Genomic DNA, 15868 nt, shown 5'->3' with positions numbered 1-15868 from the left:
TGCCCTCAGCTCGGTTGTGCCTTTCTCGTCTCTGCTCATTAGAGTCCTATGCGTCCTTTCAGCCTTGGGTCAGATGCCATCTCTTCCACCAAGTCTGGTGAATCAGTGGCTGGGAACAGTTGATGCTTCTGTCTTCCTAGGTCTAGCCCAGAGTTTTGTGAAAGGCGCAATCTCGGGATGTGATTTTTTTAAAAATGTTGGCATGAAGGACGTCCCTGGTGGTCCAGTGGTTAAGACCCCTTGCTCCCAATGCACGAGGCACGGTTTTGATCCCTGCTTGGGGAACTAATCCCATGTGCTATGCAGCTTGGCCTAAAATAAATATTTATTTTTTAATGTTGACATAAGTCCTGAGTTTATAGCGAAGCATAGTCAGGTTTCCTCATGTGTCCACCTCTGGCATAGGGGGTTGCCAGTCTCAGAAGGGTGGACAGGAACCAGAGGAGCAATGGAGGTAGTGCTAAAAGGGTCAGGATTATTTGTCAAGCTTTCTTCTAGAGAAAAGAGAGACCATGGAATCTCACTAATTTGTATTAAGTCAAGGAAAGGCAAGTGTTGATTATTAAGTTGCTGAATTGTGAAAGTTTTGAATCAGTGATGTTTTATGCGTTGTCAGCCTTCCCTGATAGCTCAGTTAGTAAAGAATCTGCCTGCGATGCAGGAGACCTCAGTTCAATTCCTGGGTCAGGAAGATCCGTTGGCGAAGGGATAGGCTACCCACTCCAGTATTCTTAGGCTTCCCTTGTGGCTCAGCTGGTAAAGAATCTGCCTGCAATGTCGGAGACCTGGGTTCGATCTCTGGGTTGGGAAGATCCCCTGGAGAAGGGAACGGCTACCCACTCCAGTATTCTGGCCTGGAGAATTCCATGGACTCTATAGTCCATGGGGTCGCAAAGAGTTGGCTCCACTGAGCGACTTTCACTTTGACTTATGGGTTGTCAGTGCATATTTTTACACAGTCATAGAATGCTGGAGCTAGAAAGGACAATGAGGCCTGGCCTTTTTCGGCAGACAGGTGGTTCAGGTCCCTCCCCCTGGGTCACACGGAGCCGTGCTGGGACCCAGACCTTGGAGTCTCCATACAGTGCTCTTCCTCTGTTGGGCTTACAAAGCATGAAGTTGGAGTTCATAAAGCATGTCAGTTTCGCTGCAGACGAAAGAAATGAAGAATACTTCTGTCAACTGGATTCATTGGTCCTCTTTGCTTTCCTCAGAGATCTGAGTGTGGTCCCCAGGCCAGCAGCATAACCTGGAAGCTGGTTAGAAATGCAGATTATCCAGCCTTACCCCAGAGCCCCTGAATTGGGAGGGGCCAATCCTTCCAGGTGAATCTGTGTGCAGAGTTCTGAGAACCCCTGCATCCCATCGAAAGGTCTTTTTCAGAGTTCACATATAACAGCATAAGGCCTTGTCCAATTTATCACCACTTTTGAATTAAGAAATTTCTAATTAATGAGATTTGACTGCATGAAATGAGCCAGAAGAGGAAGAAAATAGAAAGGAAGAGAAGATGTAAGGAGGAGGAAGAGGGAGAGAAAGGCCAGCAAGCACCCCATAAATGAGAGCAGTTTGTCAGTTCTGTCCAGGAGAAGGAAGTTGAAATTCAGGATTATCCTGTCTTTAGCAGGTTATCCGATCTCCTTTCGATGAGAAAGGACCTTGAAATGTCAGTGTAACCTCATCTTCCTCTGCTCACAGATCTCGGCAAACATTCCTTCAGGCTCTGATGACAGCACTTAGACTTTGAAAATCGGGGGAAAGTCCGTGTAATTGCATCTGAGCAGATGACAGACATTTATAAAGCAGATCACTGAAGTGTTATTGTTGTTTCTCCAAGATAGAACACTGGAAGGCAAAGAGAGAAAGAAAACAGAGTGATGACTTGACGTTAGCTCTTTTTTTTTTTTTTTTGATGCTAGCTCTTTATCTAACTACTTCGCTCTCTCCAGGGTATTCTGTCTTTGGGAGACTAAAGACAAAACTGCATTGAGAGGCCGCAGATTGTAGTAAATACACAATACTGTGCCTTCAAGTTCACTTGCTTCCTCTTAGGATAACAACCAGTTAAAGGTTATGTCATCAGGAAAGAAGAGTCTATACCTTTCTAAGGCGTGTCATTAATCAGATTTCATGTATTTAGATGGGGCCTCAATTCTTGATTACTTTTTGTGTTCCTAGTCTTTCTCGAACTCTCTAATGACTAAAAGATACATTCAAGTTCAAGAAGGCAGATAGCTTGGCAGGAGACCCATGGCTGGAGGTTGTATGAGTCTTTTCTAGAAATTAACCAACTCTATTAATTTATAAGAAACCTCCAAATTACAACTTTTATATTTTATCTGTCATCCTTTGAAGTCCCCAAACTAGCCAGAGGAAAAAACCCTGTGGGCAAAGGGACTTATTTTATTTAGTCTTCATCACAAGCAACTGGTTTGTTTTTAAAAACAAACAAAAAACCCAGGGTGATCCAGGAAGTTCACAAGCTGTCAAGGAGACATGGGTTTAGATCCAGAGTCAACCACTCTGTGACTTTGGACATATCACTTAACCTCTCTCAACATACACAGTCCTATCTGTGAAAAGGAGATTGTTTGACCTTCTAGGATTATTTTTGAGGATTAAAGATATTAATTATCCTAGAGCTATCTTATGAAATTGAAACTTGAAGGAGCACAATTTGAGAACTATAGAATTAAGAGCCAAAGAGTGTAAGAGAAGGCAGGAATGTAGTCAACTAAAATGAAAGGAACATTGCACATTATGAAAACTTTATGGAGATTAAGCAGAATTTAACATGTCATTGAATATATTTTTCTTCCAAGGCAAAATTTATTTCTGAATATTTTTGCCTAGTAGTCTTTTCTTGACCTACTTTGAAATATAGAATATTATGGAGGAATCTTCCATCTCCTTAGAAATGTTTTCCTGTTGCTCAAGCTAATTGTTTCATCTTATCCCAATATTTTCCACTTCCTAATAATGCTCATCAGAGGAAAATAATTCATCTAATCATACTTAGAGGGTTTTTTTTCTTTTCATCCTAATTTACTTTCCATGACCTTGAGGGTTTCTGGTCATTTTGAGTATTTGCAGTCCTTTTAAAATGCCATTTCTTAAGCACCCTCATAAATGCATTAGTGGACAATTTATTATTGTTCTATACACAGTATGACATGTTCTCACAGTAGCTGCGTCATCCTTGGTTTGTTATGTTTTATGAAATGTTCCTGTAATCCCAGTAAACAAAATGTCTTACAGGAAAGGATGGATTAGGGGGGAAAGTGTGGCCCTAAAGAAGGACCCCGCTCTTGGTTATGAAAGAGGTTTGCCCTCCAAACCTACAAAGTGAACAAGGCAGTGAGAACGAGAAGAAAGAATAACTTGTGTCCAGCTGCAGAGAAATCTGATCAGTTTACTCCTGTGTTGAAAGGTAAGGTTACACAGATCTCTGGAAAGTCAAGTTGTATAAGTGGATCTCCCTTTCCGGGAGGGGTACCTCCTTTGAACAGTTATTACCTACTGTCTCGGGATACTTTTTAAAAAAAAAGAAAAGAAAGCCATTTTTAATTTCAAATGTGCAGAGTGTGATTCCAGTAATGGAAACATCAGAAAAAGCATTGAGTGTTTTGAAAAGCTGGCTCCTTGTTGTCTTTTTTTGTGAGCTGCTGAGAGCCAGCAGAGATGGCCCCTTTGTGTGTCCTGTACTTGTGAAGGAGGTGAAGAATCAGGGTGTGCCATCAGCATTTTGATTCAAGCCCATTACAGGCTGGTTAAAACTCTCATTTTCAGTCGAACTGACAGAGATACAGGCAAGCCATGGAGATGGATCAGGAAAGCAGACCTTGCCACCCCGCAGCCAAGCACTCTAGGTTTCCTTGGACACCCATGAGTGCACAGGACTTTCATCTCTCCACAGCAGTTCCAAACTAGAACATCTGAGTGCCTTTGGGCAGAGAGACAAGACATGGTTCCTCTGTTCATTCACTCAATTTAATTTTCCCTTTGTCCTTTTAGAATGTATTGCAGTCTAACACATTGTGTGTGCCTGTGTTAGTTGTTGTTGTTGTTTAGTTGCTCAGTTGTGTCCAACTCTTTGTGATCCCATGGACTGCAGCACACCAGGCTTCCCTGTCCTTCGACTCCCAGAGCTTGCTCAAACTCATGTCTATTAAGTTGGTGATGCCATCCAACCATCGCATCTTCTGTCGTCCCCTGCTCTTCCTGCCTTCAGTCTTTCCCAGCATCAGGGTCTTTTCCAATCAGTCAGCTCTTTGCATTGGGTGACCAAAGTACTGGAACTTCAGCTTCAGCATCAGTACACATGTGAAATTGCTGATTATATGACCCTGTCTCAGTAATCTGTAAACTCCATGAGGGCAGGACCCATCTGTTTTGTTCACAGCTATCTTCCCAGTGCCTGGAACAGAGCTCGAAACCTCAGCCCTCATTCATTAAATATTGGTCAAAGTGAATGGGTGAATGAATGAATGGATGGATGGATGAACGGTAGGCTATAGTGAGCGATGGTCTTAACATCTCTTAAAATCTAACTGAGAAAACCAGTTGCTTTCCTATAGCATAGATTGCCGCTTCTAGCCTCTGGGGCATTTATATGAGGAAACTCATTATAGCCTTTCCTTTCCTTTCCTGTCATGATAAAAATGTAGCTGAACTATGAGTTGTGGGGGCGTTTGTATGGGTGTTGCCATTTGCAGTTTAATACTTCTTGGAAATGTTGGTAACTCGGGGAAATTGTACTGAAGACCTTAGCCAGCTAAGCGCAAACTAAAAATTAAGGTACTAGTCAATGAAATTGGAGGAAAAAACAGTCACATTCAAAAGATCATCACTTGTAGCTGGAAATAGATCTAATGAAGAGGTAACAAGTAGGCCACAAAGGCCTAAAACATGTTTTACAGAGTAAGGAGTGGACCCTGCTCAGTGTAAGAAATAGATACCTGGTGAAACAGGGAGAGGCACCTCCTGAAACCATCCAGCAGAACCAAACTGAAATGGAATTTAGAATAAATATAATAAAATACCACCCACAAAACCCATTTAAGACAGAAGAAGAATTAGAATGTGTTTAATCCGAGATTAAAATGTAAATGGGAAAATATAAAGAGAAAGCAGATTTCAGAAAGATTCAATAATTTAGAGACCTGATTAATATCTGAAACTCATGCCCTTTTTCTCAACCCCGCCTCAGCTCCCCACCCTAACTGGGTGGACTGTAGGGCAGAGCCCAGACCCAGCCAGTGGGGGAGAGGGTAGTGACCAGACCCTGAAGTGTGGATGAGCTTGCTTGCCTGGTTGGATAAGAAAGCAGGGAAAGCAGTGGCGAGGAATAGACCCAGACTGGAGGGTTGTCCTTCAATATCCCACAGAGGACTGGGATTCCAAAATCCATGGATTCTCAGGTCCCTTATATAAAGTGGTGTAGTATTTACATATAACCTACACACATCCTCCTACATACTTGAAACCATCTCTGAATTACTAATAAGACCAAATACAATGCAAATGCTATATAAGTAGTTGTAAATACTGTGTAAATAGTTGCCAGCCCACAGCAAATTTAAGTTTTCCTGGAACTTTTTTTTTTTTTTTTTTCAATATTTGCCTTTCAGGGTTGGTGGAATCCACAGATGTGGAGCCAGGAGGCAGACTGTAACTGCCTGAGTTTGCAGAGCTGGAGGATGGGGCCCAACTGTGGCTGTTACTGAACTGGTGGTTGGTTTATATGTTTCAGTGAAAAATCCTTTAAAAATCAGACCTATGAATAAATAGATTTAATTCTCAAGAGCAGAATTTACCCCTTAATACACCAAAACCTCTTTCTAGTTTTTTTTCCTTTTGACATCGAAAACTTTTGGAAATTTATATCATTCTTCTTTCCCACCTTCTCAAATACAGGACTAGAAGTTTAACTTATTTTAACCCTTGCAAGGGACTCTGGGTCATCATCACGAACATTAATTGCGACAGACTGAAGGATGGAGCTGTCTTGCCCCCAAGCCTGCGGGAATGTCGTATTCTGTGACCCTGTACCAAACAGCTTCAAGTATCTGTGTTGTTGTTTTTTTTTTTTTAATTGGAGGATAATTGCTTTATAGTGTTGTGTTTGTTTCTGCTGCACAACAACATGAACCAGCAGTGAAAGTGAAAGCCACTCAGTCGTGTCTGACTCTGTGACCCCCATGGACTATAGAGTCCATGGAATTCTCCAGGCCATAATACTAGAGTGGGTAGCCTCTCCCTTCTCCAGGGGATCTTCCCAGCCCAGGGATCGAACCCAGGTCTCCCGCATTGCAGGCAGATTCTTTACCCGCTGAGCCACAAGGGAGGCCCATGAACCAGCTGTATGTATACACATATCCCCTCCCTCTTGAGCCTCCCTCCCACCCCACCGCATCTCACCTCTCTTTCTTCACAGAGCTGAGCTCCCTGTGCTTTATAGCACGTTCCCACTGGCTAGCTCTTTTACACACGAGTGTGTATTTGTCAGTGCTCCTCTCAGTTCGTCCCACCCTCTCCTTACCCCACGGTGTCCAAAAGTCCATTCTCTTCGTCTGCATCTCTATTCCTGCCTTGCATGTAGGTTCACCAGTATCATTTTTCTAGATTCCATATATATGTGGAGGCAGCTGCATTTTTAAGTTCCGGTGGTTTTTGAGTTTTTTGCCTTCTTTTTCTTTTTTTCTTGTTAGTATTTCTACCTGTAGATTTTGTACCTTTCCCTTGTACTTTTCTGCTTCCCAACTATTGTGAACTTAGAAACTAGACCATTGATTTTAACTGTGTGTAGATTAAGAGCGAGTCAGTGCTGAGGGAGGTTGTAATGATTTTTTTCCCAATGGTCCTGGTCTCATGTTTAGTATGAACTGTGTAACTCAGTTTCGACTGTCAGGAACATGTAGTTTCTGCTTCTCAGCTGTGTTGTTACCAAATAACTGAGTTGCTGAGAGGTGCCCTGAAAATTATCTTAACAAAAACCTAGAATCACTTATGAATTAATTATGATAGGATGCAGAGTAAAAAGGGCTTCCTGGTGGCTCAGGGTAGAGAATTTGCCTGCAGTGCAGGTTCGATCCCTGGGTCAGGAAGATGCCCTGGAGGAGGGCACAGCAACCCACTTCCCTGAAGAATCTCATTTACAGAGGAGCATGGCAGGCTACAGTCTGTGGGGTTGCAAAAGAATCAGACACAACTGACTGACTGAGCACGCACTGGGAGGGGTTACTAAAAGGTGTGAGTGGATCTAAATCAAGGACACCTGACACGTACCTCAGTACCTCTCCCTACATCTCCGTCTGCCCAGCTGATCTGTTTGCGGCCAGAACAGCGGGCACCTCTCCTTGAATCACTTTCAGCTCTGGCACAGAGCACTGCTGGGCTAGAATAGTTCCAGCCCGTTAAGTCTGTACACAGACTTTTGTAGTCACAGGATGTCTGGCTTTGAAGGACAGGCGGATACCGTTTTTTATGATAGCAATGAATTGGTTCTTTGGCCTTTTTTAAATGCACAAGTTGTCTGGGAGACATTCTGGTATCTGCATTTCAGCCCTTCTGGTTCAAAATGCAGCTTTGCAGGAGGACTGCCAGAGGTCACTGTTAAGAAAATCCTCTCACTATAGTCAGGACTCTCAGGCTCCTAGAGTCTTATAATGATGGATCTGGCCTTGCAGTTGCGTATTCCATCAAGCTGATTATTGCTGTCTTCTATAAAAAGGTTAAAGTTCTGTGGACAACTAAAGGGAATAAAGAGTCCTCCACTTTGAGTTTTTCGGTTTCTATTTGACTCAGTCCTATGGCACAATGCCATTGATACTTTAAAACAGGGGTCCCCAACCTCTGGGACCTAATGCCTGATGATCTGAGGTGGAGCTGATGTAATGGTAATAGACAAAGTGCACAATAAATGAAATGCATTTGAATCATCCCAGAACCACCCCGCCATCACCCCCTGGTCCATGGAAAAATTGTCTTCCACCCAACCGGCCCCTGGTGCCAGAAAGATTGGGGACCACTGCGTTAGAATGAAATCTCATGGAGATCCCTTGTCCTTCTGTGCTTTGGGCCTGGGAGTCCTCCTACTTCCACCAAGTTCTTGCGCTTGGAGTAGGAGGTAACACAGTAGAGGAATAGCCCGGCCTTCATTTGTATCACTTGATCTTTGAATGTGCTCTTTAGAATTAGTAGCACCTTCTAATGATCTTCTAGGAGTGCCATTTAATAATGACTCTTCATTGCAAATACTTCACACTATTCCTTTAAAGACTCTGGCCCCTGATTCTTCTCATAGAGTTCCCTCCTTATGAATCACTTCAAGACATACAGAAATAAAGTAAGGTGTCATTTGAGTTATTTAAGGAAATTTATTAAGTATTATCTGTGCAAAGAACTCTGTTAGATCTGGGAGGCTACAACCCTGTTAGGAGTATATGGTTCAGTTACAGAGCCAACCCTCAGCAAAACCATGTGACCAGTTGGTAATGCTTTCCCTTGTCAACTATCTCTGGAGCCTTCCTTAAGTCATGTGGGAATGTCCAAGGCCAGAGAGCGAGAGTTAAATGTTTAAACCTTGTTATACACACCACTGAGGATTGGCCTGGTGGAACAAGTTTTATGGAGATGCGAGTAGGTGTGGTTCTGAGAGGCCAGGAGGACGAGATGAGCAGAGAAGAGCAGAAAGCGGCAGCCAGAGAGAAAAAGCAGGAAAGCTCAGATGAGAACAGGGTGCTCCTGGGCCAGCCGGGGCGTCACCACAACTTGGGACAGCCAGAACCACACCCTACCTTTGAGGCTTACTGATGAGAATTGAGAGCCGATGAAAATGTTGAGTGAAGTAAGTCAGAAAGGGACAAACAAATGTCATATGTATGGAATCTAGGAGGATGGTACTGATGAGCCTCTTTGCAGGGCAGCAGTGGAGATGCAGACAGAGAACAGGTGTGTGGACACAGTGGGGGAAGGAGAGGGCGGGCGAATTGAGAGAATAGCCTGGAAACAGATACATTACCATATGTAAAATAGATAGCCAGTGGGAATTTGTTGTGTGACCACAGGGAGCTTGAACCTATGCTCTGTGATAACCTAGAGGAGTGGGAGGTGGGAAGGAGGTTCAAGAGGGAGGGGACCTATGTAAAACTGTGGCTGATTCATGTCGATATGTGACAGAAACCAACACAATATTGTAAAGCAGTTATCCTACAATAAAATATTTAAAAAATGTGTTACAGTTTAACTGAAGGAAGATGGGTTTGGTATGTGAAATGAATGAAACTAACCTGCAATGGGGCTGCTGTAATAATCTAACTGTAGGTTTCCAAGGGCCTAGACTAGGATAGAGCTAGTGAGAATAGAGAGAATAGAATCATATACAACAGATTTATTTTTATAACTTGAGAGGCCATATTCTTAAAGTTTAATGGAGGTTGAGATATGTGAAGATCTTCCAGATATAAGGGAGCCTCCAGCTGTATGGAAGATTACATGAATTATAGAGGAAGAGACATTAGAAAAGATGACAGAATCTGCATGATGTGAAAACATATTGGTAATTCTATGAAATTAGTGAAATTTTTGCCTGGCTTCCTGAATTTGGCTTGAGTTAAAAAGAAGATAGGGCTTCCCTTGTGGCTCAGCTGGTAAAGAATCCGCCTGCAATATACGAGACCTGGGTTCTATCCCTGGGTTGGGAAGATCCCCTGGAGAAGGGAAATACCCACTACAGTATTCTGGCCTGCATAGTCCATGAGGTCGCAAAGAGTCAGACACAACTGAGTGACTTTCACAAAAAGAAGATAAGAGAGGCCTTGAATTTATTTGTAGTGTTGAGAAGCATGTTTCAGGTTTCACGGGGAACTTTTTCCCTCCCTTATTATCAATGACATCCCACCATTTTCTTAAAAACCAAACCAATGTCCAAACTGGAATCAGCTTTTCTTTCTTTACTCCCTTCCTTAATCTCTGTATCCAGTCACCCCAAACTATGGAGTCTTCCCTTTTAAATGTTTATTTTATCATCGTCCTGTCCTCAGCATTCCTAATGCCTTTCTCCTAAGCCCACCTACTCTCATATTTCTTTCCTTGAATATTGATAACTGACCATCTTATAGGTACTTAGGTGGAAGGGGCTATTAGTGCATGTTAGAACTGAACAAAGGATAGTCTGAAGTAGCATGCTAAAGTCGCTTTAGTAATGTCCAACTCTGCAACCGTATGAACCAAAGCCCACCAGGCCCCTTTGTCAGTGGGATTTTCCAGGCAAGAATACTGAAGTGCATTGCCATTTCCTACTCCAGGGAGATCCTCCCAACCCAGGGATCGAACCTGTGTCTCTTGTGCCCTGCATTGGCAGGAGGATTCTTTACCACTGGTGCCACCTGGGAAGCCCCACTCAAAAGTGGAGAGGCATAAAATTTTCATTTGTGAATAGATTTTTTTCTTAGACTAGTTAAAACAGTGGTCCAGCTGTTGCATCCTGAAGGAGGCCACTCACTGGCGACTCTGATAATGGGCCTCTGTTCAAAATCTCAGCCAAGCAGGTAATCTGTGCATTTTAGAAGGGATGAGAAGGGACAGCCCAACTTGAACCAAAGGATGGTGAGAGGGAGAAGCCACACCTTGGATGGCATAGAGGGGGGCACTCCTGAGCCTTTTATCTTTCAAGAGGGACAACCCCTTTGGGAGCAAGAGCTAGCTGGGCTTCTGAAAATTGACTCTTGGAAACTTCCAGAAGGGATGACCTCAGAGTCTTTTCTGTTATTAGCATGGAGCACAAAAGACAGCTCCTGGTCATTAGGGAAACCAGGTTAAGAAAATCCCTTGTTTTCCACTGTGTGTTTTCTTAGACCATTTTCCTGGAACATAAAAAAAAAGCTAAAAACATCCTAAATGTTTTAGGATTTATCAGCTGTATTATGTCCTTGCAACACGATTTACCTAAGTATAGTAACCAGTAGTATTTTGATGTATTCAAATATGACATAATGCACACTTGTGTCATCAAAATAATTAAATTGTGACACTGTTATAATATTGCCTACAGCGTTCTTCATGTGATTCATATCTTTATATTATTGATGATTTATTTTCAGTCGGTCAGAATATCCATTCTATTTTTCAGCTTCTCCAGTTGGCAACGGTTATATCAAGCCTCCAGTTCCACCTGTTTCTGGTACACAAAAGGAGAAAGGGCCCCCAACCATGTTACCCGTCAATGTGGACCCAGACAGCAAACCTGGGGAATATGTCCTCAAGAGTTTATTTGTCAACTTCACCACCCAGGCTGAGCGCAAGATTCGCATCATTATGGCAGAACCCCTGGTGAGTAAACACAGAAGGCTTGTGTCTTTTTCAGTCCTTCTTGATGCTGAGTATAGATTTTACAGCTCTAGGAAGGGATGAAGGATGGATGGCTTTTCCCCTAGTTTGTTTTTTTGACATCGTGTGTGTGTGTGTACTCAGTCATATTCAACTCTTTGCGACCCCATGGACTGTAACCTGCCAAGTTCCTCTTTCCATGGGATTTTTCAGGCAAGAATGTTGGAGAGGGTTACCATTCCTTCTGCCAGGGGTTCTTCCTGACCCAGGGATTGAACCTGTGTCTCCTGTATCAGTAGGCGGATTCTTTAACCACTGCACCACTTGGGAAGCCCTTTTTGATACCATAGGTAATTTTTCAGTCAGTTCAGTTCAGTTCAGTTGGTCAGTCATATGCAACTATTTGCGACCCCATGGACTGCAGCACACCAGGCCTCTCTGTCCAACACCAACTCCCAGAGTTTACTCAAACTCATGTCCATTGAGTCAGTGATGCCATCCAACCACCTCATCCTCTGTTGTCCCCTTCTCCTCCTGCCTTCAATCTTTCCCAGCATCAGGGTCTTTTCAAATGAGTCAGTTCTTTCCATCAGGTGGCCAAAGTGTTAGAGTTCAGCTTCAGCATTAGTCCTTCCAATGAATATCAGGACTGATTCCCTTTAGGATGAACTGGTTGGATCTCCTTGCAGTCCAAGGGACTCTCAAGAGTCTTCTCCAACACCACAGTTCAAAAGCATTGATTCTTCAGCACTCAGCTTTCTTTATAGTCCGACTCTCACATCCATACATGACTTCTGAAAAAACCATAGCTTTGACTAGATGGACCTTTGTCAGCAAAGTAATATCGCTGCTTTTTAATATGTTGTCTAGGTTGGTCATAACTTTTCTTCCAAGGAGCAAACGTCTTTTAATTTCATGGCTGCAATCACCATCTGCAGTAATTTTGGAGCCCCCCAAAATAAAGTCTGTCACTGATTCCACTGTTTCCCCATCTATTTGCCATGAAGTGATGGGACCAGATGCCATGATCTTAGTTTTCTGAATGTTGAATTTTAAGCCAACTTTTTCACTCTCCTCTTTCACTTCCATCAAGAGGCTCTTTAGTTCTTCTTTGCTTTCTGCCATAAGGATGGTGTCATCTGCATATCTGAGGTTATTAATATTTCTCCTGACAATCTTGATTCCAGCTTGTGCTTCCTCTAGCCCAGCTTTTCTCATGATGTACTCTGCATATAAGTTAAATAAGCAGGGTGACAGTATATAACCTTGACATACTCCTTTCCCTATTTGGAACCAGTCCATTGTTCCATGTCCAGTTTTAACTGTTGCTTCCTGACCTGCAGACAGACTTCTCAAGAGGCAAGTCAGGTGGTCTGGTATCCCCATTTCTTTAAGAATTTTCCAGAGTTTGTTGTGGTCCACACAGTCAAAGGCTTTGGCATAGTCAATAAAGCAGAAGTAGATGTTTTTCTGGAATTCTCTTGCTTTTTTGATGATCCAGTGGATGTTGGCAATTTGATCTCTGGTTCCTCTGCCTTTTCTAAATCCAGCTTGAACATCTGGAAGTTCATGGTTCACGTGTTGTTGAAGCCTGGCTTGGAGAATTTTGAGCATTACTTTACTAGCATGTAAGATGAGTGCAACTGTACGATAGTTTGAGCATTCTTTGGCATTGCCTTTCTTAGGGATTGGAATGAAAACTGACCTTTTCCAGTCCAGTAGCCACTGCTGAGTTTGCCAACTTTGCTGGCATATAAAGTGCAGCACTTTCACAACATCATCTTTTAGGAATTGAAATAGCTCCAACTGGAATTCCATCACCTCCACTAGCTTTGTTCGAAGTGATGCTTCCTAAAGCTCACTTGATTTCACATTCCAGGATGTCTGGCTCCAGGTGGATGATCACATCATCTTGACTATCTGGGTCGTGAAGATCTTTTTTGTATAATTCTATGTATTCTTGCCACCTCGTCTTGATATCTTATGCTTCTGTTAGGTCCATATCATTTCTGTCCTTTATCGAGCCCATCTTTGCATAAAATGTTTCCTTGGTTTCTCTAATTTTCTTGAAGAGATCTCTAGACTTTCACATTCTGTTGTTTTCCCCTATTTCTTTGCATTGATCCCTGAGGAAGGCTTTCTTATCTCTCCTTGCTGTTCTTTGGAACTCTGCACTCAAATGGGAATATCTTTCCTTTTCTCCTTTGCCTTTCACTTCTCTTCTATTCACAGCTATTTGTAAGGCCTCATTGGACAACCATCTTGCCTTTTTGCATTTCTTCTCCTTGGGGATGGTCTTGATCCCTTCCTCCTGTACAATGTCATGAACCTCTGTCCCTAGTTTTAAAAGATAATATTTACGTTTCCTGATTTAAGAACATAATTGAGGATCAAGGACCTTAAAATAATTAGCAGATAGAATTCAGCAGTACACTTCACCACTGGGTTTAGGACAGATAAGCTTAATTTAACATTAAGAAGTATTAAAATTGTAGAAAAGTTGTGTTCATAGTCTCTGCTGTGTCTGGGTATTTTAGTCAAAATCTTTTGTCCTGTCTTTAAAATAAAAGACAAAAAGAAAAAATCTTCAGGGGGTTGCCTGAGCTCCTACCTAGTCTGGGAACAAATAGACAGATGGTCTCCGTCACATAGTATCCAAGGAAGTTTTTTGAGTCAGTTACAAGTACCATTCTGTTACCTGAAAATGGAAGCCGGGAAATTGTTGATTCAGTTACCTACAGTCCCTTTCTTAGATGAATAATGCCCTTCAAGTCAGTAGTCAGTATCTTCTTTGCAAATGATTCTGCTGCAAAATAAGGCTTGTGCTTCAGCCTTATGTTAATTACTTTAACAAGAGCTCTAAAGACAGAGTGCTAAATCTCAAAAGGATAATGGAAAGGAAGAAAGTCCAGTTGGAAGATTCAGATTACTTGTCTCCTGACCTTGGCGGGCCACTCACAATAAGAGAAAGGAAAGGAGTTCAGAGTGATGCAGCTCTGTCTGTGAAGCTGGCTTTGTACCTCCTGTGAAGAGACTGACTGGGCCAGGAGAAGAGGTCTGAGGCTGGCTTGAAGGCATCATAGCTTAAAACAATTAAATGTAACTTTGAGCCCATAGCCTGTGCGTGCTCAGTCGCTTCAGTTGTGTCTGACTCTTTGCAACCCTGTGGACTGTAGGAGCCCATAGCCTAAGTCTCTTGAAAACTACGTAACTTATGATACTCAGCATCATCTGTTCAAAATGATCTTTATTAGGGACTTCCCTGGCAGTCCAGTGGTGAAGACTCTGAGCTTCCAATGCAGGGGAGGGGTGGGTTCAATCTCTGGTCAAGAAACTTAGATCATACATGCCTTGTGAGGCACCTAAAAAATAAAAACAAAAATTCTTACCAAATAATAATAATAGTAACCTTTATAAGAATCACAATTTAACATTTGGGACTCAAATTCAAGGATATTGAAATGTTTTGAATGTTTGTAACCCAAACATTGCAAACTTTGCCTTTAAATGTTTTTATTAGATCAATGAATTCCAACTTCCTATTAAGGAAAATGTTTTCTTGTAAATCAATTATAATAAATGAAACCTAGTATGAAGCTTAGTACTCTAGCTTTTTCCCATTCACCTGTGTGTTTGTGTTTCTAGTGCTTTTATACTAATAATAGGTGATATTTCTGGAGCACTTAACTATGTGCCAAGTACTGTGCTTAACATACTATATATCCTTTAATCTTCACAGTGACCTTAGGTAGAGAGTATTTATGTACCTGTTTATAGATGGGGAAAGCTGGCACAGAGAGGCAAAAGTGATCATCCAAGGTCACACAGTTTTTATTTGAATTCAAGCTGGGTCTCTTCAGAGCCCACCTCAGAACCATTCTACACTCTGCCAGTCTTTGCATGGGCATCTTCATAGGAAGATACCTTCTATGGTATCTTTACTTAAGAGACTTAAGTAAAGTATTACTTAAAGCAACAGAGGGCTTTCCTATAAATGGGGTCCAAAGATTCACGTACCTTCATTCCCATTGCTCAAAACAGTGCTGATCCCTGGAAGCCTCTGAGCTCCTTGGGAGGTGTGGGGGGAGCCAGGCCACCTCCCCAAGATGGGGGGTGGGGAGCTACCTGGGCTCCAAAGATCCCAGAAGAGTTAAGGAGAGAGTGGAAAGGCACAAGGAAGAATCCTTTCACTCATTGACAGTGGAAACATGCCAAAACACATCAGGGCTCTCTGAACTTGTGTATCATGGTAGATTTTTTCAAGAAACTAGTAAGTTATACCTTCCTAAGTGGCACTAGTGGTAAAGTACCTGCCTGCTAATGCAGGAGACATAAGAGACCTGGGTTCGATCCCTGGGTTGGAGTAGGAAATGGCACCCACTCCTGTATTCTTGCTTGGAGAATCCCATGGACAGAGGAGGCTGGCGGGTACAGTCCATGGGGTCGCAAAGAGCCAGACACGACTGAAACGACTTAGCGTGAGGCACAAGGACGTTGTACGGTAGTTGAATAGAGGCGCTTAGAAGGCTGGATTGTGAAC

At 42.6% G+C, this 15868-nt stretch overlaps 1 protein-coding gene across 6 annotated transcripts in view; it reads left to right on the top strand.

Moving 5' to 3' along the window:
• FRY (FRY microtubule binding protein) overlaps positions 1–15868 on the top strand; it is a 423715-nt gene that overhangs the window by 212209 nt on the left and 195638 nt on the right. For all 6 annotated transcript variants that reach the window (XM_043892044.1, XM_043892040.1, XM_043892039.1 and 3 more), the window contains one exon: positions 11132–11331. In XM_043892044.1, the coding sequence (XP_043747979.1) occupies positions 11212–11331 (120 nt within the window). In that variant the 5' untranslated portion in view covers positions 11132–11211. The remainder of the gene's footprint in view (positions 1–11131; positions 11332–15868) is intronic.

This window comes from Cervus elaphus, chromosome 30 (genome assembly GCF_910594005.1).
Source record: "Cervus elaphus chromosome 30, mCerEla1.1, whole genome shotgun sequence".
NCBI lineage: Eukaryota > Metazoa > Chordata > Mammalia > Artiodactyla > Cervidae > Cervus > Cervus elaphus.
The sequence above is the reverse complement of the archived record's forward strand: the minus strand, read 5'-3'. Positions and strand labels throughout refer to the sequence as shown.